At 40.4% G+C, this 22,663-nt stretch overlaps 2 protein-coding genes across 4 annotated transcripts in view; one reads left to right on the forward strand and one right to left on the reverse strand.

Annotated features, from left to right (window-relative positions):
* LOC101745328 (muscarinic acetylcholine receptor DM1) overlaps positions 1–22,663 on the forward strand; it is a 72,080-nt gene that overhangs the window by 29,344 nt on the left and 20,073 nt on the right. Inside the window, exons 1-2 of one of the 3 annotated variants that reach the window (XM_012689820.4) lie at positions 14,859–15,767; positions 15,923–16,719. In XM_012689820.4, the coding sequence (XP_012545274.2) occupies positions 15,983–16,719 (737 nt within the window). In that variant the 5' untranslated portion in view covers positions 14,859–15,767; positions 15,923–15,982. The other 2 variants (XM_021347541.3, XM_012689819.4) reach the window with 2 other exon arrangements.
* On the reverse strand, positions 5,536–8,187 carry LOC101745182 (juvenile hormone esterase). Its single transcript, XM_021347542.3, is given in 4 exon segments — positions 5,536–5,719; positions 5,925–6,645; positions 6,648–7,245; positions 7,962–8,187. Coding segments are annotated over 4 exon segments (1,653 nt in total). The 5' UTR covers positions 8,112–8,187.

Raw genomic sequence — 22,663 nt, forward strand, 5'->3', positions numbered from 1 at the left:
GAGGCCCAATCTCCTGATTTTGCCGACGACATGCGCTACCCCAGCGGTGGCAAGACGAGCAGACTCAGCAAAGCTCCCTCCCCGGGCCACGACCAGCGTGTCGTCTGCGTAACATATTACGCTTAGGCCCGGGAGGAGGGCACCCCTCAGCACCCAGTCATACCCGATATTCCACAAAAGAGGGCCGAGTACCGACCCCTGTGGAACACCGCGCACGACCGGGAACCGATGTACGATCCCATCGTGTCCGGTACACGTGACCGATCTGTTCTCCAAGTAGGAGCCGACCAGCCGGCGAAGGTAGAGGGGCACTCCGTGTCTTTCCAGCGCCCCCCCTATCACGGACCAGGGCAGGGTGTTAAACGCATTGGCGATGTCAAGCGACACCGCCAAGGCCACCCCACCCCCACAGACGGCCTCCTCCGAGAGGGCCCGCACGCGAAGGATCGCGTCCACCGTTGAGCGGCCCTCTCGGAAGCCATACTGCTCCGCCGACAGATCGGGTCCCACCCCGATCAGATGCTGGATGATGCGGGCTGCCAGAATGCGTTCCAGCAGTTTGCCCACCTCATCCAACAACACGATGGGACGGTACCCGGCGGCAGTATCCGCCGGGCGCCCCTCCTTTCTCAACAGCACAAGTCTGCCCGTCCTCCACGATGAAAAGATAGACATGGGACATCATTGCCAGTGGGCAATTTGTTAGTTACAGCACTTGGTGAAGTACTGTAACAAACTAGCAGCCTACATTTATCTTTTATGGATTAGCGCCATTGAGCCCAGTTTTCGGATACTTTCACACAAACAAACCCCATGTAAAATGAGGTCATGATTAACTAATATAGTGGTGGCGAATGATTCCTTCGCCAAACAAGGCAGATCTTTTGTACTGTATTGCCAACAGCCAGTTAAATTCCACGCCTATTCAAATTTATATGAGCTATGGTAGAGTACAAAAAGACTAGAAGAATTTAGGACAAAATGTATATTCAAAGCGAAACTCTACATAATCAGATGTATTCATACGAAAATTTGACTTTCCGTTCTCTTTCGCGAAGCAGGCTTTCGTTCAATTTCACAACCTAGTTAAATCTTGCCCAAACAAATATTTACGTACTATGGTCGTACGTATGTAATGTGCGATAATAAATATAGCAACATTATACAGTATTTCTCGACAGTTTACCTGGCTGTAACTCAAAAATGTTTTTGTTATGTTCACGAATGACTTTCTGGTTATAAGGAAGCTGAGTGTGTTCAGTCGTTGCACGATTCACTTAGAACTTCGAACTCATATTTCAAGGTGAGTTTAAGTGAGTTATGAGAACTATGTTAGGCTCACTTGGCCTATCTGGTTAATGAAGTCTTTGGATGACTCATGGTTGCTATCACCTATCCCAAGACATGTAATATTTCAAAGTAGCATAGCAACTGTACCATCCTTCAAACAGGAACTAAATATTCTTTTACCAGGACTGGACGATGGTAAAATTAGAATGGGCTTATGACGCTGTCTTTTTTTGGATGATGAATTTCGTCACCACGGCTACTACAAATAAATGCTGATTGGCGCAGCACAGTATTCCAGTAAAATAGATGGAAATCGGCATTGGCCATTCTCCATTACTTTTACGACACGTACGGGAGGAGATAACGCTATTTTAGGACGACACCGCACTGCACAGCAATTTTATAAAACAGATATTAAAATTTTCCCGTATAACTTTAGAGAAAAGTTAGAATAAAAAAGAAAAACAAATTGATAATTCGTTTCTTATATTAAAATTCGAACTTGAAACACTCCATTAACTTCTCCACTTCACTTCCGCTAGGACGCAATTAATTATCTTTGGAATCAAAAACTCGATTGTGTTGTTCTTAACGTAACCGAATCTACCTTTTTAATTAATTCTAGCCTGATTAAGTTAATTAAGGCGCCATTTTTAATATCCGAGTACGTTTTAGAAACATTTTGTACTGTAGTGTTGGTAGCACTGGCGGGTGCTTTTAATTTTCATCCGGTCGTCTGCGGCGGCTCTTTCATTACTTTTCGGGTTTTTGATATTAAAAAAGATAATAAGGTTTCGGAATGAGCCTTTTTTGTTGCCATTAAGAAAATTAAATTGAAGCTACATATTTTCGTGAATTCCGTCGTTCATTTAGTATTTTCTATAGGAGAAGAAACATATATACGATTTATTGTAACCGGTTGATGGTAGCAATCTTTCAGCTTCCCAAGCGTAAAATTTCGTAAGCATTGGACTAAACCAGAATACAGGAAAAAATGTCAGTGAATTTTATAATCTAATAACATTTTAGCTTATTTTTTTCGTGAATCCTTGCTCGAGACAGCAATCCACTTAGGGTCTTGAGCGTCGCCACCTGCTCCGGATATTGCATCGTTGGCAGCCTTAACAGTATATCCGGTATCACCGTAAACAGATTTTCGTTATTTCAAACCAGATTTTTATTTTCAAGGAACGTTTACAGGTTTACTTGTTTGAATATAGAATAATGTAGTTGTAAGAATTGCATGTTGCTCTAAGTTTTGTCAAAATTTTTATGACCAGCCGCTTGCCTATCGTCATCCCTGCTTGGGGATGATTTTGTTAACCTTGGGCCTAGGTTGTATTGGTTTTGGTCAGGATGTGGCTCTTAGTCGCCTTCTACGACACCCATGAGCTAAGTTTGGGTTGGGAATATTCTTAGGCGCCCACTACACGCAAAGAGAGTTTTAACTATGAATGTGGAAGGCTTTAGTCGAAGAGGTAGACTTAAGAAAAAATTGATGGATTTCGTTAAAGACGATATGTGTAAGAGTTAGGAGTGATCGAAGAAATGGTATATGATAGAGGAGTGTGAAAGGAAAAAACATGTTTCGCCGATCCTAGGTGACTGGGAGAAGAGCAGGAGAATGAATGATGATGATGATGATGATGATGACAGTTGTAAGATGTGCACTGGTTTTACCGTCACATATGTTAATACGGCGGGTGGTTCAATTGTATACACACATGAACAGACTTCACTTTGAATCGATCAGTACTGCGGTCATTCCCCACGGAGTATTTACTGCGTCAACACACATTTCCAATATACGCTTTAACTTTTGATGGGGTATCGTTAAATTTTCAATTAAAATTCATTTTTCGATGTCAGTTGATGTATCCTAGGAGGCGTTCGTTATAATCTGACACTGCGATTTGAATTTACTCGAAATTATATCGAATTCTCGAACTGTGTTTAGGTGATTAAAATTTTCTTCTTGTTTTTGTTAGACTGTAGACGTTATCGCTCGAGATAGCGAGATCAACTCACAGCCGTCGCGTCGTCAACCCTGAGGTATAAGTTAGAAACTGTATGTATTTATCATATCTCCAGATTATACTAATGTACTAATCTTGAAATTAGAGCCCACGCTTTCAATACGATTGTTGGTATTTGGAACTGTTTGAAAAAGTATTGTTAATGGTATTTTGATTGGCCGAAGAGACAGCTTCCTCAGCGATATGTGCAAGGAACATTATTTCTGGCAATAATGCACAGCTACGTTTAATTTAAATAAATACTCGCAGGGGAGTGCCCTGACAGGATCTCATCATCTCGTTTTTACCATAACACCGGCTGACGCTGGAGAAGAGTTCTCCATTACTAACTTAAGCCACTGCGTTCACCAACAGTGCGATTTCAGGGATCTTTTCTATCACCGTATGTACCGTATGTACCGTCCGATTTTGGAATGAACTTGATTATGACGTGTTTTTCTTCAATGAGGTCCGCGTTGACTACTTAGCGGTAGGCAGCGGCTTTGCTGTATCCCTGGCATTGCCGGCGTCCATGAGCGAAATTAAGTTTGTCCGAATTCGATTCGAGTCCCGAGAATCGATTTCTCTCTGTATACCCAGATTGTCGGGTCACAAAGCTTCTACAGAAAAAAACAGTAGCCCGATAAGTGTGAAATGTAAATGTTATACGTACAAACATTGGCACAACGGCGAAAGCTTTGCTGAATATTCATGATACACCGTTAAAGCCTGTATACTATAACCTATTTTGGGATGTTACCTGTTATTTTAAATTTGGGGTCACGGTACAGTGGTCTCTTGTAATATTCTAACGTATTATTATAAAAGTTAAACTGTATAGGCTCGTTGAGAGTGACAGTTAACTCGTGACAAATTCGTTACGGCTAGAGAGAAAAGATACAGTTTTGGAAGAGCGAGAGTGAGAAAATAGACAGAGCGTCTCGCAAATCACTCGACCGTGGAGAAAGGGAAAGGACAAAGCGAGCTAGGTCGTTTATCTTATACACAGTATTCCCTGGTAAGCTGCACGCGGACCAAGTTGCACGCGCGCCGTTTTTCAATCCGATTTCATTTTTAATTTTAAAAATTTTCATCTATATAGTTTATAATAAGCACATGTAAAAGCATCTGTAACGCCTTACTGTGCATTTTTGTTAAAGGATCAAGACTGGGCAAACTTCTGCGTTATCGGTTTCCTGAACGCTATGACTAATCGTACGGTCGGGTGTCTGTTTAAAGTGTTGCTTGTAACTAGTTGCAGTCGTTTCTCCGTCTATTAGCCGGAGCCAATTGAGGAAATCATGACGCCGGCTTCAAAAGTGTGGCGTGCAGCCTCTTTGACAGGACATAGGAACAACGTCGATTAGACATAGACTAAGACGGAAACTTCGGGTGATGGTAGACCGCGTTCCCCCGACCGCTCTGGGGGAAGGTGTAACGCGGCGCCATCAAAGCGGGCTCTCGGCCCGCTGAACGAGGGAACCGGTGGTCGTTTCGCTGGCGGCCACCGGTCCGGCGTCCGTGGGACGGTGGGATGGATGTAATGTGCTCTGCGTCAACCCTGTCCCGCCGTTTCAATAGCCCCGACTGGGCTCCGGCCCGGTCCGAGGTAGGGCGCCGGTTGTGAGCGGCAGGAGTTTTTAGTGAGGTTCAACTCCCACATACCCCACCTGCCGCGCGGGTGGGGATCCGGCGATTTTCTCCTGTGGAAAAAAAAAAAAAAAAAAAAAGACGGAAACTTGGCATGGTTATATAAACATATGCATGTAGACTACTGACGTTTGCAACAATCTTTTTTTAATTTTTTTTAGCATAGATGGATGGACGAGCTAACGGCTCACCTGACGTTAAGTGGTAAACGGAGCCCATAGACATCCACAACGTAAATACTGCCACCCACCTCGAGACATGAGTTGTAAGGTCTCAGTTTTTACAGTACAACGGCTGCCCCACCCTTCAAACCTAAACGCATTACTGCTTCACGGCAGAAATAGCCAGGGTGGTGGAAGAAGGACATATCATAGCATTTGGGAAATACTACTATATAAATAAGTAAGTATTTTGCGTTTAATCGTCATGAAAATCTTCACTTATGTAATTAACCACGATCTGATTAAACAAAAACAGTTTGCGCAAACATTGAATTCCTTTACTTTACATTACTAATTAAACGCATTCAGTCTAATACCGTTTATTGCGTCGCAAAATTTGCGTCGAGAATCAAACGAGTTCAAATTTTCTTCTGAAATATAAATTTCGGTGCGTGCTCTTCAAATATACTTTCCCAGAAATCTATTTGATCCTCTTCGGGTTTCTTGGACATGGCAAGTTCATTGTCAATTTTAAGATAATCTTGTGTTTCCAGAGTATATGGAGTCCATGTAACGCCTAAATTGTTGTCTGGAGTAGGATTCCTAAAAACAAACTTTTCGTGTTAACAAAGCAACGCAACAGAAGAGTATTCTGGGAACTCTTAAGTCCCGGTTTTTTGGCCGTACCACAACTTGTGTTTGTAGTACAAATCAGTAATTAAATTGCTTAAGCACTTTTTTAAAAGAGAAACTGAGAAAACTGGAGTATCCATCATGAATGTACATGTGTAGTATAATTTTCACTTACCCATACTTTGCGAAATTAGTCCACAAAGTTGTAATGTTCTCTATCATTCGAAAAGTGTCTGAATTCATATCGACGTTCTCCTTAAAGAGTTTAGAATCAAATATGTAAGTCAATTCGTCACCGTGTCCCACAGCTTGTTGGCCTTTAGTCGTTACATCCAGTCCATACCAACCTCCTATCAAATTCCTCTCTGATTTACATGAAAATTTGTATAAATAAAGAAGATTTTTGTTCTGAGCGTAAGCTTTAGCAAACTGTATCGTATCGAATATAAACGATTCCATACTTATATATCTACTTAGTTGTTTCCAATCTTGCTTCTTGACAATGCCGCTTTCGAAATAGAATGACCTAATTTTTCGTCCAATATCCAATTGTTTGCTAATGGTACAGATTCCACTCAATGAATTCGGTACAAAGTATTCGTGGAAATTGTTCGCGTCGACCAAATATGTATCGAAATTTTTGGGTTTTGGTAATAATATTATACCTTCATCGCAATTATATCCTGTTAATATTTCTATATCTGCATGAATTTTATTGGCTAGTATATCGTGAATATCACCATGGAAAAATATTTCTTCATCATTAAACTGTTTTTCGTTTACTATAGAGTAGATCGGACCTCCATATGGTTTTAAAACATCAGCTAAAGTTATATTTACATTTATATTTACAAGAGCTTCAATGGGTAATGATTAAAAAAATTCAGTTAATTTTCATCTTCTTCAGAATAGAACCCTAACTGTCTTGCTAGTGCCAATGCTCTTTCTCTGGGTTCGGTATTTTGCCCCCACCACATGTTAGATACGCCGCTTTGAGCTATTACCCTTCTAAAGAGTCCCTTAGTCATTGGTGAGACTAAGTGGTAACAAATGCTTACTGCGCCGGCGCTTTCACCAAATAAAGTTATGTTATTAGTATCGCCGCCGAAGTTGCTGATGTTCTTATTAACCCACTTTAAGGCTGCCACCTGGTCTTTCATGCCGGCGTTACCAGGAATATCTTTGGTGTGTGTACATAAAAAACCAAGTATTTCAAGCCGATAGTTGATAGTGACAAGTATGACGTTATGTCTTAGCAAGAACTTAGGGCCATAAATATCATCGTTGCCGCTTCCAGTCTTGAAATATCCTCCATGGATCCAGAACATTACTGGCCATGATTTTACCGGATTGACGTCTGGGGTGTAAACATTGAGATACAGGCAATCTTCGCTACCTTGACCGGATCGATTCAATATCGAATTCATTTGGTAACACATAGGACCAAATTTCTTTGCACTACGTAATCCGTTCCAACGTTTTGGAGGTTTTGATGCCTATAATTGGAAATACTGGCATAATATAAATAAATAAACGCTCATCTTCAAGGTTTCCAAGCAAGGATTTTATTATTTCTTGTGCTATGAGTGCTGGAAATAGATATAAGATAAGAGCAAGTCAAGCGGAAGACAGGAAGTCCTAACATAGACCATAGTCCTAACAAAAGTGTTCCGTAAAGGTCACGACCCTCAGCACTGAGGAATACGACGCACGGAGGCGAAAGAGCAAGTCAAACCCCGACTTGAATACCAATATAATTTTATACTTGATAGTATAGTAGCCTTCAAACGAGATGTCCTTCTTCAAACGAGGCTTGCGGAGAGTATTAAAAGGTAGGCAGCGGGTTGGCTCTGCCCCTGGCATTGCTGACGCTCATGAACGACGGTAACCACTTACCATCAGGTGAGCCGCATGCTCGTCTGCCTACAAAAGCAATAAAAAAACACTATTCTACCATTACCAAATTCACCAACCATTCAACTAACGAATCAAATCTATTATATACCAATTTTGGTACCAGAGTGTGATTTCTGTACAAATTGGTAATTAAATAAACTCTTCCGGAAATATGGCCTCATAACTTTATAATTATCTGCAACCGATTTGTGTTTGTTCAAATCTGCTAATAAGTTCTGAGAGGTCCAGATATTTGTTTTTATTTTTTATTTTTTAATTAGTGTGAAGTGTGTTGCGAGAGTATACGACGCATTACCTTAAATCTGAGATCTCCGACGGGCGGTGTTGCATACGGTATGCCCTTGAAGCTGTAAAATGTTCCTCCATATTCGTTCTCCTCTTTTTCGCCTTCCAAAAGACCCTCATTGACGTGTACTATAGTCATGTTATAATTAATTCGGGACATCGATAACTGAAGTATACGACAAGTCGACCAAAATACAATTGTTCAGTATGTTCTGGTCAATGAAACAATGAAACCGTGAAATCGATAATATATCACTCAAGACAGCCCATTAAGCATTGATAAAACTTATTCTTTAATAAGGCCGTGTAATTTATTATATTGCCATAATGAAGTCAATTGATGCCAATTGCTTAAACATACTCAAACCAAAAACGCATATGGAGGAAAAAAGTGTTTCAAAAAGTGTTCAGTTTTATTTCAAATAAAATGCAAAGAGATCACGTTGAAGTAATGTTCGAGAATGCTGACTAGAATAATAATTTATTGGGGTAGATTACAAAAAGATAGTCAGCGGTGGGTCTTTCGAACCATGTGCTTCTTCGAGTTAGAAACTAAGTTAATGAGGTCTTTATTCACAAATTAATAGCCTCTTTTTCTGTATAATATGTACTCTTATTTCCTTGTTCCTCTAACAACGTTTGAAAGTGTTCATGATGATCGATTGAATAGTAAAAACGGAAAAGCATTTCAAACAAACAAATTCACATTCGTATTCAAGATGTTAGTATGGATGTTTTGTTGAAACTATCACTAGCGCGATTCGAGTTCTTTAAGTGGGTCTGATTTACCCGGTTACGATCACGCAGTAACCACCACATGGTTTGGACTCAATCATAAAAAAATCTACTACATTAATTAGATTGTATCAACGGCTCTACCCAGGATGTGCGAACCAATTCGGCTAAGCAATACGAGCAACAATATTACTACTAGTGGCTACGCAAATTTAACAAAAATCGTAAGTCTTCTATTGGAGTATACTAAAAATGTTATGGTAATGACAATATTACTAAATTTACTACCTGCAGCTACTAATGAATGTCTAAAGTGTTACAGACTGTATAAAAAATTCGAACATGGCCAGGGGAATAATTTGTGTTCAGTAATAATTAAATCCACGCGCTACATACTCTATTTACGCACTTTGTAATTTTAAGTTTGTTTTCTTAGTAAATGTCATAAATTTAATCGAAGTGAAGGTCTTTAATTTATTTAAAAAAACGTAGTTTCATATTACTTTGTAAGCACACTTTGGACACTCCACATTGAATTATTGAGTTAATAACTTATTACAAGAAGAAGAATTTCGTAAAAAACGGATTCTTATCTCCCTCTGTCAATGGACCGTCCATTTTAGACCGTAATACATTGCAAAACTTCAACGCAGTTGTTTGTGTATTTCGCCGTAGAAGTCGCTAGGAACGTATTTACTATGTATTTCCTTAGAAATATATATTACCTAAGAAATACATATTTGTACCTACCTGTGGGATTCGAACACAGTTCTTTGTTCATTTCGTCGTAGAAGTCGCCATGCGATAAATTGAATTGAATTGAAGGTCTTTAATTCATTCCAAAAACTTTATAAGCACACCTTGAGCAGTTCACACTGACTTATTCAATTAATAATCTATTACAAGAAGAACTTCGTAAAAAACGGATTCTCATCTCCCTTTGTCAATAGACCGTCCATTTTAGATCGTAATACATTACAGAACTTCAATGCAGTTGTTTGTGCGTTTCGCCGTAGAAGTCGCTTGGAACGTGTCTATTATGTATTTCCTTGGGAGTATATCGACGTTTGAAAGGCAAACGTGACTAAGCGACAATGCGTGAACTTTACATTAAACTAATTTAAAGTTGAAATACCTGAAAAACAATCTATTTTATCGAATCTAGCTGTAGGACGCCTGTATGCCACCTGTCTGCAACGCATAATGCGCTACTTTGGCCACGTTGCCCGCAGAGGTGTTGACAACTTGGAACGTCTGATGGTCACTGGGAAAGTAGAAGGAAAACGTCCTAGAGGCCGGAGCCCCAAACGTTGGTCCGACCAGATCTCCGAGCAAACCAGCGGACCACTTAGCGCTGCACTACACCAGGCAACTGACCGGAACCGATGGAGGCTGACAGTCGACAAGCTAAAACGGAGTCATGATCCTCAGCAATGAGGGAGCGATGGAGAAGAAGCTGTAGGATTGAAATGATTTTAATAGACTTAGAAATATATTCTTTTTGCGCATCGAATACGGTTATTGCCTTTCATTTATGTATAAAGCAGTTATTGTCGCTTAGTCACGTTTGCCTTTCAAGCGTCGATATGTACCTGCCTGCGGGATTCGAACACCGCCACCTCGCATCTCTCAGTACAGGACGTTTTATCCTTTAGGCCACGAATACATTCGTTTAGCTCTTCCGTAGTAGCAGGATCCTGCTCCTAATTACAGTTTCTTTTCCTAGTTACTGTCATTCAAACTGTGTTCTTAGTTAGTGTTAATAGATGGAATTGTAATCTCACTCGAATGGGTACCAATGTATTTCTGTGTAATTACTATATAACCTACTTATTATCTTCTACCTCATATTATCGGGAGTCGAATGACATATTACCGTAGGAGTTTTCTGTTATTAAAGCTGTTGCGTCTGCTGTCTACGTGGATGATGTGTTCCCAAAAATTGAGCTTAAAAGAATAAACGTATCAGCTTTCCCCTAATAATTTGATCTGCTAAATAGGTACAACGAAAAGCTCTTAACTTCCCACCGAACTCGATACGAATTCATTAATAAATCAAAAGCATTCATTCCGTTATTTCTCTGAAATTCGATTTCGCGAAACGAAACACTTTTCGACTTACTTCTGTATCTTAATTTTGTATTTCACAACGAAGGAATTTGCCTTAAATATTTTGTATTTTTTATTGCTTAGATGGGTGAACGAGCTCACAGCAGACCTGGTTACTGGAGCCCATAGACATCTACAACGTAAATGCGCCACCCTCCTTGAGATATAAGTTCTAAGGTCTCAAGTATAGTTACAACGGCTGCCTCACCCTTCAAACCGAAACGTATTACTGCTTCACGGCAGAAATAGGCAGGGCGGTGGTACCTACCCGCGCGGACTCTCAAGAGGTCCTACCACCAGTAAAAAATCGTCAAAATAACTTAGTCATTAATAAATTAAAATAGCTCAGTGTCATCAGTTACGGTTGATGTCAGTCTGTCGTCAGTGACTATAGAAATTGTAAAGAATTCGAAGCATTGGAAATAATATAATGATAAATAATATACGAGAAATTCAACTCTAAAAGTAATCTTAATAATATCTTTACGTCTCAGTATAGTTACAACGGCTACCCCAATGACGAGGAAAGCGACGCGGGAAGGAGAATGATTTATGGATACAGGTATCCGCTTTACTGTGAGCATTCGTGAGCTCGTTTGTCAAATAACGCTATGAATAAATACTGCTTAACCTTTAACATTGGGACAGACGAAGAACGTTTGGACGTTTTATCTCGTGAGCACAACATTAGCTTTAGCCCACCTTAAAAAAAGGAGGAAGTTATTATTTCGAATGTTTTTTTTATGTCAGTTGACTCTGAATATTTTTCTAGTTGAACCCATTTTGATAATGTTGTTACGCACTCGGGGTTCGGGATGAATAAAACTCGCCGATCTCTGCAATGCTTTTATAGTCGACACGACAACTCTACAATTGAGATCGAGAACATTCCCGGTAGTACTAGTCGTTAGATATGTGTTTCCGCTAGTTGATAATACGCTTTTAGCGCTCTCGATTTTACTAGTTCTTTTGACATTTGTTTCTGCTAGTTAATGACAGATGGCGTTACTCTTACCGGCGCAAAAATATTTTTTTTTTAATTGGTGCTTTTAAACTGGTGCTCCTGATACGGTCCCACTTTCCCGCTTAATTGACTTCGACAACATTGACGATATTCGCATTTGATATTATCGAAGTCAGTCTTCTTTTTTGTCAAATTTTATTATTATTAGTACGAACAATATGAATATCAAAATCAAACGTCCGGCCTTGTGTCCGTACTTTAGCGATTCATCCTAAACTTTAGAGTGAGTACAACTAATGAATAGTTATTGGACCGGGTCCAGTGGAGCTTATTGTGTCGTAGTCCCGGTGGTCCGCAAACCGGATTTCGCCGGCAAATTCCGAATAGCCGGCCATTACAAGTTTGTGGCCGTTTCATGATGGTTAATATGGAATGGCTTTGATATAACTTGTTGGAGATTTTGATGATGGACAATGAGTTTCAAGGACAAGAATTACAGAATTTCTCGAGACAGGATGATTTTGGTATTGAGTCGTTGTTGCCCAAACTCTAATGCCCGGTGTACTTTTATGAAGCCATGATTGTCAAGGTCCATGAACTTGTGTGAATGCGCCCCCTTCTTTGAGATACGGAGGGCGGAGTCTATTGTATTCTATAATGGCAGTCACTCTCGTCAAATCGAAATTAATGACGGTTTTGCGGTAGAAGTAGGCAGGTTACTGGTATCCGCCTATAATCCGGTTTACAATATCTAACCGATTGATAATATCCGGTTTAAAATATACCCGGAGATAAAAAAATAAGTAGTTTTTGGAACTTCTGGGAGATGTGAAACGTTAAAGTTGAAATGAATGAAATAAAACGAATTAGAGAATAATGTTAAAGAGATATACAAATAATACCTGTGCATGTTGAGCACTCTGGATCCAAACAAGGCTTTAGGTTAAGGTAGTTTTTTTGACTTTCATTTTTATTTTTTGTTTTATTATTATTATTATTTATTATGTACAAAGTTTTTTATCTCAACTTTTTATGAATTTCGGTAAATACTGAAAACCACGGGCCTAAGGCAATTGGCTAATCCATGAATCAGCTCTCTGAGTTTCTCGCCGGATCTTCCCAGCGGGTCGCGATTCCGATCCGGTAGTAGATTAATTCGCGAAGCAGCTGCTCTTGAGCTGTTAGGTCACCTTCGGAGGCGCTCGGGCAGCTGTTAGCAAATCCCACCCCTTCTGGCTGAGTATTTGCTCGCCCACCTGTCCTAATGAAACTGGAAAGGCCTTTGGGCCACCGGTAATCCTTCAATCATAAAAAAACCGTATTTTTAAATTTTTATTTTTTTATTTTTTTCCGATATTGGTTTTATGGTTTTTATTTAATTTTGATATTCTATATGGAATTTTATTGTTAATGAATGTAATATGGATGTAAAATATGAAGTTAATGAAATCAATAAATAAAATAAAAATACTATTCTCTTAAAATAAATCTCTCAAAATAAATTCTAAGGTTTCAGTGTAGTTACAACGGCTACCCCACCCTTCAAACCGAAACGCATTACTGCTTCACGGCAGAAATACACGGGATGGTGGTACCTACCCGTGCGGACTCACCAGAGGTCCCACCACCAGTGATTACGCAAATTATAATTTAGCGGGTTTGATGTTTATTACACGATGTTATTCCTTCACCGTGGAAGTCAATCGTGAACAAGAGCTGCCAACAAACAGATGTATATTACAATATACCTTATGTATCTAGGTGAGTTAGTAATTAAGAGTAATAGAGTTTCTAAGAAAATTATATTTCGTCTATTTTCCATACCTTTCCCATTAATCCGGCTACGAAATATTTTCAAAACATAAATTTATATGTAAACTCAAACTTCGAGCCGCACACTGGGCCCGCGATACAAAGCCACATAATATGTTTAAACCGGCTAAAACTAGTTCGCACCCCCTTAACTAGTTAACACAGTCAAGGACTTTCAACTATGAAGTCTTTGAAGCAGTAACTTTGCGAGCCGGGAATATAAATCGTATTAAACTAATTATTATTGTTGTTTGGTTCGTTATCGAATTGAGAAAACATAGGTATATATTCGTAATATGGCCTTTCAAATGGGATTCTGAGGAGATTTTTGATCCCCTCTTTGGGTTTTGTATCTTTAGGTGTAATATGGGGGATCGACCAAATCCGCACCACACTAGAGATTCTTTTCCACGAAGCCCTTCCTTCTTGCAGTCAATGATCGTAGGCGCTGGCAACTCACAGACACAGCCCACTGAGTTTCTCACCGGATCTTCTCAGTGGGTCGCGTTTCTGATCTGGTGGTAGATTCTGCGAAACAGTGCTCTTGCTAGGGCCAGTGTTAGCAACACTCCGGTTTGAGCCCCGTGAACTCACCTACACGTTAGGGCGAAGCTGATATAGCCTCTCAAGGCTATCAGCATATGTATGAAAAAAAGGAGGCGCTGGAGGGATATTACAAGGAGTAAAATCCTGTCGAAATAAGATGGTCACGACCCTCAGCAGTGAGGAGCAGCAGTATGGGCTGTAACTAAAACACATAATGTAGGTAGATAGGTATAACTATAATAAAGTTAAATAATTTGAGAAGATCACGAAATCTCCTTAAACTATTTTTTAAATTAATTTATATATCTCTCAAATTATCTTTTATTTTTTCGTAACCATTGAATGAAATCCCTTCCACGGTATTTGCTTATAGTTTGCCAACAAACCAGGCTCTAGAAATGTCAGTCCATGAGCGTCAGTGATAATTTTTACAACTAAGTTGGCCGCTGTTGTTATTGTAGTCCCAGGGTACTCCGCTGATACATAGGGCCCTCACAAGTTGTCTCCGCTTGTCCCTGTCTTACTCTTGCTCCTTGACATCACTCCAGGTCACGTTGGCAGTCCTCATCTCACTCTCCACGGTGCGTCACCAAGTATGTACAAATAAAATCATTTTTTTTTTATTCAACTTGTATGAAAGTACATACTTGTTGATCGTCAAAAAGAACTACCGCCAATTCAGAAATACTAGCCTCCGTCCTGAGAATAACTGGCATGAAACTCAGCGGGCATGTCTTTTTTTTAAATATTAGATTATTTTTTTAAATATTTATTTCTACAATGAGTATTATAACGTAACAATTATTGCAATATTGAAATGCCCGGAGCGAGCAACTCATTCCCACTTTGTGCAATCTTCTAGATAATCGTTGACTTTATAGTAAGTAAGCTTTATTGCACCGATATTCTTTAATAGTTTTCTTAAACCTATGTATATGTAGGCTCTGAACATCTTGTGGGATTTTGTTGTACAGGCGCACAGACAAACACCCGAATGAATTTCGTATCTTATGTAACCCACTCATCAGCACAACAAGCTTGTGTTTGTTCCTAGTATTTCTATTATGTATGTCCGACTTTTTAGGAAGCTCCTCAATATGTTTACGAACATACATCAAATTTTCAGAAATGTATTGGGATGGCATAGTGAGAACTATAGTTTCTTTGAATTTTTCCCTCAGGGATTCCCTTGAGTGCATGTTTTAAATAGTACGTATAGGTCTTACTGACCAGGGCAACTAGGTCTTCTCCTGCCAAGCGGTTGTCACTAAAACGCGATTGATGCTGTGTTGACTCCGCTGTACCGTAGAGTGTGTCCAATCCAACGCCATTTTCGATGGGAAATATCTTGCGCGATGGGGTTTTGGTCACATTTAGTCCAAAGTTGACCGTAAGGTTCATTTAAACAATCATTCTTCAAAAATACAATTTGAATTGAACAAATGCGGGCAAATAACACTTCGCTTTTTTGTGTGAACGTGTGATGCAAATAATTTCCAAATTACCCAGACCACTGTTTAATTGCAAATATTATATTATTCTTGGTATTCGTATGTATATCTTATAACTGAATATCGCAATTTGTCTACAAAGCACTTGTGTAAATACAAGGGAGCCAACTCGTTGTCGCGACCGTGGATACTGAACTAAGTACGTATGAAACTGTACTTGTAAAGAGTGTGATTAAATCAGATCTATTATCCACAGTTGTGACCGTGACTTGGGAATACAATGGCGTGCATACACTGTACATTTATGAGAGGTTTTCTAGTTCAAATGAGTAATATGTCGTGTATTGTGCGCAGGCGAGGAGACGGCGGCGCTCGGGAGGCGCGGCGGCGCGGGGGGCCCGCCGAGTTGACAGCATGCTGATCGTGTCCAACAACACTGGCAACCTCACCGACCCGGAGCTCGGCCTCGACCTGCCGACCAGCCCCTTCAGCCTCGCCCAGAAGATTGTCATAGCCATCATAGCCAGCGTCCTCTCCGTGCTCACCGTCGTCGGGAACTCCATGGTCATGATCAGTTTCAAGATCGACAAGCAGCTCCAGACCATCAGCAACTACTTCCTGTTTTCTTTGGCGGTGGCCGACTTCGCAGTCGGGCTGATCTCCATGCCCCTGTACACGATGTTCACGATCTACGGATACTGGCCGCTGGGCCCTCATGTGTGCGACACGTGGCTCGCGCTCGACTATCTCGCATCTAACGCGTCCGTTCTGAACCTACTGATCATTAGCTTCGATCGGTACTTCAGCGTGACGCGTCCGCTGACGTACAGGGCGAAAAGGACTACGCGCAGAGCAACCGTGATGATAGGCAGTGCTTGGGGCTTCAGCTTGGTGCTGTGGCCTCCGTGGATATACGCGTGGCCATACATTGACGGCGAGCGGAAGGTGCCTCCGCACGAGTGCTACATTCAGTTCATAGAGACGAACCAATTTATAACATTCGGGACGGCTATTGCCGCGTTTTATGTGCCGGTGACAGTGATGTGTATACTGTACTACAGAATATGGAGGGAGACCAAGAAACGACAGAAGGACCTGCCCAATCTACAGGGCGGGAAGAAACATGACTCGTCGAAAAGATCGAATTCTAGGTGAGTACCTACATTGCATATCTAACGTTTTGTTTCGCGATTCCAATCCAAACAAAAGGCACACACATTATTAACTCTTAGATTCAATTTATTGAAACGTGACGCTAATGTAACTTGGATCCCGCAAACAAGATATACGTTTCGGTCAACTATTGGACCGAAAAGCCCCTGAAATATCCTAAACTATTGTGTGGGTTCTCAACAATGCACAATGAGTGCTTAAAGCCCGATTTCACACTTGGACCGTCACAGGATTCGGCCACACAAAGGCGAAGCTGTGTACAAAGGAACTCTTACGACGTACTGAACTGAACCGTTCCATCCCAAGCACCGATGTTTGTTACATGTAGCACTTTCACTTGTCCACAATATCTATGTTGTTGAATGGCCCTGACTTTTATCATCGCTCACTCTGGTCAGCCAAGATGCCGATAGACCATTAATTTTGATTGGTTTAATTGATCAATATACCAAGAATATGAAAATTAGGGTTTTTTTATTGTTAGATTCCAGTCAAACTCAGCTCTTCTCTAGCCATAGCTAAATTTTTGATGTGGTCAAGGCTTTTATGATAATACGCCCGGTATACTTACTTGTCGAGATACGAGCGTGACGGTCTTAAAATTCTTCGGTCAAACAACGCACACACAAAACGTAATCTTTCTAACCTTCAGAGTATCTATGATAACGGTTCTACGTGGTGAAAATTTCACTGACTATTCAATATTGTCAGTATAAATAAATAATTAGTGGAGACGAATTAATTTGACGGAATCCCAGCATCAATCATGTCAAACGTTTTCACGGATCACGTACCGTGAATTCACGAGTGCTCACGGTTAGCAGTAGACTTGTAATGTATTTAACAACTGAACTTCAAAATCACTTTCGCAAAGCTACTGAATACAAAAGAGCATCAAAAAATATGGTAAATTAACTGTTCAACGCAGATGCGAGCAGTGGCGGATTTATCCTAAGGCCCCGTAGGCCCGGGCCTAGGCCGGCAACACTTAGGAGCGGCCCTAATCGTATCAAAAAACTTATTATAACGCATGGCGGGCGGACTGTACTGCATGGTGCAATCTATGCCGCATAAAACTATATTTTTTTCCTAAGTTTCTAAATCTATTTAGATAAAAGTTGGCAATAAAGTAATTTCATTATGTAGTCCATATGGTGGATGCTGAGAAAGGGGCGGCTGATGTCTTGAGGCCTAGGGCGGCCGAGACTGCAAATCCGCCACTGGATGCGAGCTCGTAAACGACAATTTTAACCTCAGACCCGCGTATTTTATCCGGCGGATCCAATAAAAATACCTATCTTGTAAGAGCCTTTAAAAATTTCATCGGACGAGCACCTCCACAGCCCCCTTCTCCCGCAGATAGGGAGGGCGTGGCTCACCCTTTAGTGGGAGCATTCGTTCGCTGCGTGCAAGCCTTTTCATTTTCACCTATTCAAAACCGGTTTGTGTATTGAGATGTTCTTGTGAACCGTACACTTGATTATTACTGTTCTGTCTGTCTGTTTACACGAGATCAAGTTACAGTTTATATGATAGGAAGCGGTGACCGAAGACGCTCTTAGTACTAATGGAATTGGAATATCAATCGGACGTTTTATAGCAACTTAGATTATATATTCATCGATTCATTGATCGTCACACTTCTGTTACATATTTGTAGAATGCTTACTTAAAAGAATTTTTTACCTAGAACGAATGTACGCCTTATTTGAATAAGATAGAGATTAGTATGTTACTTATTCTACGTCATAATTTAAATGAATTTTACGGTTTCATAATGGTAATATAAAACGAGAGATTAAAAAGTAAAAGTAGTTTTAATTCTGTGTTGAACTCGCAAAACCAAAACCAAAGAAAATATACCTTATGTTGTTGCATATACCGCCTCTCTACTATATCTTTGTAAAATTATTTCGATTTATTTAATATGATAACATATTTCTATATATGTATACACAATCTTAATATTACGTAGATTTTGAATTCAAGTTCTGAGGTTGTGTAAACAGTAGTCAAACAGAATTGTGATTTCGAGATCGCATTTTAATCTAATATCTAAGTTGTAGTGTTGATGGCTTTTCAGTTTAAAAATTCAATTTATGATGAAAATGATATTTAAATGAATAATATGTAGACAAGTCGTAATTATATGTCTTCGAACGGGAATGCATATGGGCGTTGCAGAAATAGTGGCACCGTGCGTCTTGATTTGAATACTAATAATATACGAGTAATAATTACTGGGAACAAATCGCGCACGGTCAGCCGGCCCCAATTTAGGATTCCCTGTGTTATGGGTACCGAAGACTGAGATACATACTTATCTTCTTCTTCCTTTTCTCCACCTTATCCCACTAGGTGGGGTCGGCACAGCGAATTTTTCTATTCCATTCTCTTCTATTAGCCGTCATTTCAACACTCACTCCTCTTACAAACACTGAGATACATACTTATATACGTTTAAATATACACACACATATATAGCAAACACCCAGCCAAAGAGCAAACAAACCTGTTAATTACACGAATGTTTGCCCAGTGTGGGAATCGAACCCACGCACCTCGGCACAACAGTCATAGTCGCTAACTACTGCACTATCAAGTCAGTCTATAATTATCGAATATTCGCATCAAACAAACCGCTGCCATTATAGTCTTATACAACGATACGCTATATTAGTGTTACGCACTGGGGCTCGGGATAAATAAAACTTCCACCGAAGTACAAATTCAAACTCTATTTAACACTTAAAACACTTACAGAATACTTTACAATTCGTAATTCACTTCTTTCGGTTCGCTTCAGGTGATCCGTTCGCTGTTTCGTTTCGAGTAGATCTGTTAATTAATGCCTTCGTGTCATCTCTGGAACGCTTTTGCAGTCCATACGACATCCCTAGAATTATAGAGAAAATTCCTGACAGGTCGAGTAGTTCCAACATGGATTTCCGCTATTTGATAATAGATGGCGCTGTACTTCTCGATTGTTCTCGATTTTACTAGTTCTTTTGATATTCGTTGCTGGCCTTCGACGTTAGATGGCGTTGCTCTTACCGGCGTAACATTAGCAATAATTAATTAAATTAAATAATACGAAATCTATACAATTCGAATAAAATTTTCCTAAGTCTAATATAAAGTTATTGTCAATAAATGAACATGTTACAATTGTTGCAATCGACACTAAAACTGTTCAGTAAGGGCGATGACTTTAAATAAAAAAAACCTATCATTTGTAGTTTGAAACCGTATTAAGCTCGTATACACTTGAAATGTCGAAATTTTAATTAACTGGAATGCCAACGCACAACAATGTCGGAACACGAGTGAATTAAAAATGTGATTATTTTTCTGTTTTTTTTTTTTCCGTACAAGCCTTTACTGGAATCTGTCATTGTGACGAAGGTTTCTAAGCACGTAATCGCTTAAATACTGACCTCAGTACTATATTAAGAGAAAGCTTTCGGCATTCCCTTTAACTTTCATAAGCAAGCGGTAAACAAAAACTCGATAAAATATGCGGAGTTATCGTGAGAATTCCGATGCTTAGAATTTTTTTAGAAATTTACTATTTCGTAAGTATTTTAATGTGTTATCGTTAGCTTTAGAGAAACGTTAGGGAGTTCGAAGCATTGGGGAAAACTATGGAAAAACACGGTTGTTGCTTGAAAACTATTCTCAGAAAGATTCTGCAATTAATAACCTCGTCTTTACGTTCAAGAGCTGTTTAATATTCCATGAGGCGGTCCATATAGGGTGCGTTCCAGGTAAGGAAAGCCGTTTTGAAGGTTAAAGGGCTCTTTATACGCGCCCCTTTACCCGGAATGTATTTATTTGAATTATTACCTAGGACTTAGCGTGGGTAGGTAGGTCTCCCACATAACCGTATACTACGACAAGCACGATGCTCTGATAACAGTTAAATGATTGCGAGGAAGACAGTTGGAAATGCGGCCAAATCATCGCCGACAAATATCTGTAATTTGTAAAGCGCTCTCGTCACAGTTGCTTGCGGTACGGATTGCGTAACAAACATCTTGATCCAAACTTACTGGTGGTAGGACCTCTTGTGAGTCCGCGCGGGTAGGTACCACCACCCTGCTTATTTCCGCCGTGAAGCAGTAATGCGTTTCAGTTTGAAGGGTGGGGCAGTCGTTGTAACTATACTGAGACCTTAGAACTTGTATCTCAAGGTGGGTGGCGCATTTTCGTTGTAGATGTCTATGGGCTCCAGTAACCACTTAATACCAGGTGACCTGTGAGCGCGTCCACCCACCTAAGCAATCAAAAAATTTCACCTTAAAAATACAACATTGGTTAGAACGCTATGTAAGTCCGCACGGTTGAGTACCTTAATGTTACCTATTTCTATCGCGAAGAATGCCTTCTTGTTTATTGGATCGGACAATTTTCTATTTTACAATACAATTTAGACTTTGATTGTCCCATTTTTGTCCCATTTTTCTTTACGTCGCTGGTACCTATACATTAAGAGAAAGTGAGAAAAATAGGATAGATGCTCTCGAAATGTGGTGCTGGAGAAGAATGCCGCAAATATCGTTGACGGAGTTCAGTTTTTTTTTTCTTACCTTAGCTGAGAGCCTTGAGAGGCTATTTCAGCGTGACCTTAACTAGTAGGTGAGCTCACGGGGCTCAAACCTGACGACATTGCTAACACAAACCCTAGCAAGAGCCGTGCTTCGCAGAATCTACCACCGGATCGGAAACGCGACCCATTGAGAAGATCCGGCGAGAAACTCAGTCGGCTCTGTCTGAGGGTTAATTTACTCGTCGAGTCCTTCGTCGCAAGTTACGGGTTCGACGAGAACGATGACCGGGAAGTTCAGTACGAATCAGTTAGTTCTACAGGAACTCGGCATCAAGCAGCGGTAGGCAGCGGCTTGGCTCTGCCCCTGGCATTGCTGAAGTCCATGGGCGACGGTAACCACTCACCATCAGGTGGGCCGTATGCTCGTCTGCTTACAAGGGAAATAAAAAAAAAAAAGCAGAGTCTATCCTCCATAGTTCAAGGTCGCATTCTCACTTTCGGATACGTGTCGCGACTGGGTGACGATTCAGTTGAGCGCCTTGTGGTGCAGGGCATCATAGAGGGTACAAGATCGCGTGGCAGATCACCCTTACGATGGACCGACCAAATAGAAGCAGTTCTAAGCGGTCCCGTCAACGAGTGCTCAAGACAGGCCGCGGTACGCGAGGAGTGGTGACGTCTTGTGAACTACACCACTACCCGAAATGATGACCACGACCACGCTGCCAAGAGTACATACAACTGAGAAAAAGATCGTGTCCCGGGGTGGGCAGCGTTTTCTATGGCCTCCGGTAACCATTTAATATCAGACGAGTCTGGAGCCTGTTAATCTATTCAAACAGACAGACGTTCGTCCGAAAATTGTTTTAAATCTCCATTTTAATAATAATAACGCGTGCATTTCTATAACTCGCTGAGATTCTTCGTGAGAGTTCGTTTTATATTTGAAAATATCATTATAGCATAAAACGGTGTTATAAGTAGATAATAATCTGCGTCTTCCACTCTATTTATCGGTGTTGAAGAGCTCTGTAGACTTCGAGATGCAATACATAATAAAAGAGCACAGCCCTCGAGGTGTTTTCGAGTACTCTTAAGCATTGAAAAGCGATTCTATTCTTCTGGAAATAGGGTGTAAGTTTGAAAATGTTGTACGTAAAAATACGTCTGCTATTTTTTTCATTTTTTTTATTGAAATTATGGTTGGACGAGCTCACAGCTCACCTAGTGTTAAGTGGTTACCGGAGCTCGTAGACATCTACAATGTAAATGCGCCACCCACCTTGAGATATAAGTTCTAAGGTCTCAGTATAGTTACAACGGCTGCCCCATCCTTCAAACCGAAACGCATTACTACTTTACAGCAGCAATAG

The sequence above is a fragment of the Bombyx mori genome, chromosome 23 (assembly GCF_030269925.1).
Source record: "Bombyx mori chromosome 23, ASM3026992v2".
NCBI lineage: Eukaryota > Metazoa > Arthropoda > Insecta > Lepidoptera > Bombycidae > Bombyx > Bombyx mori.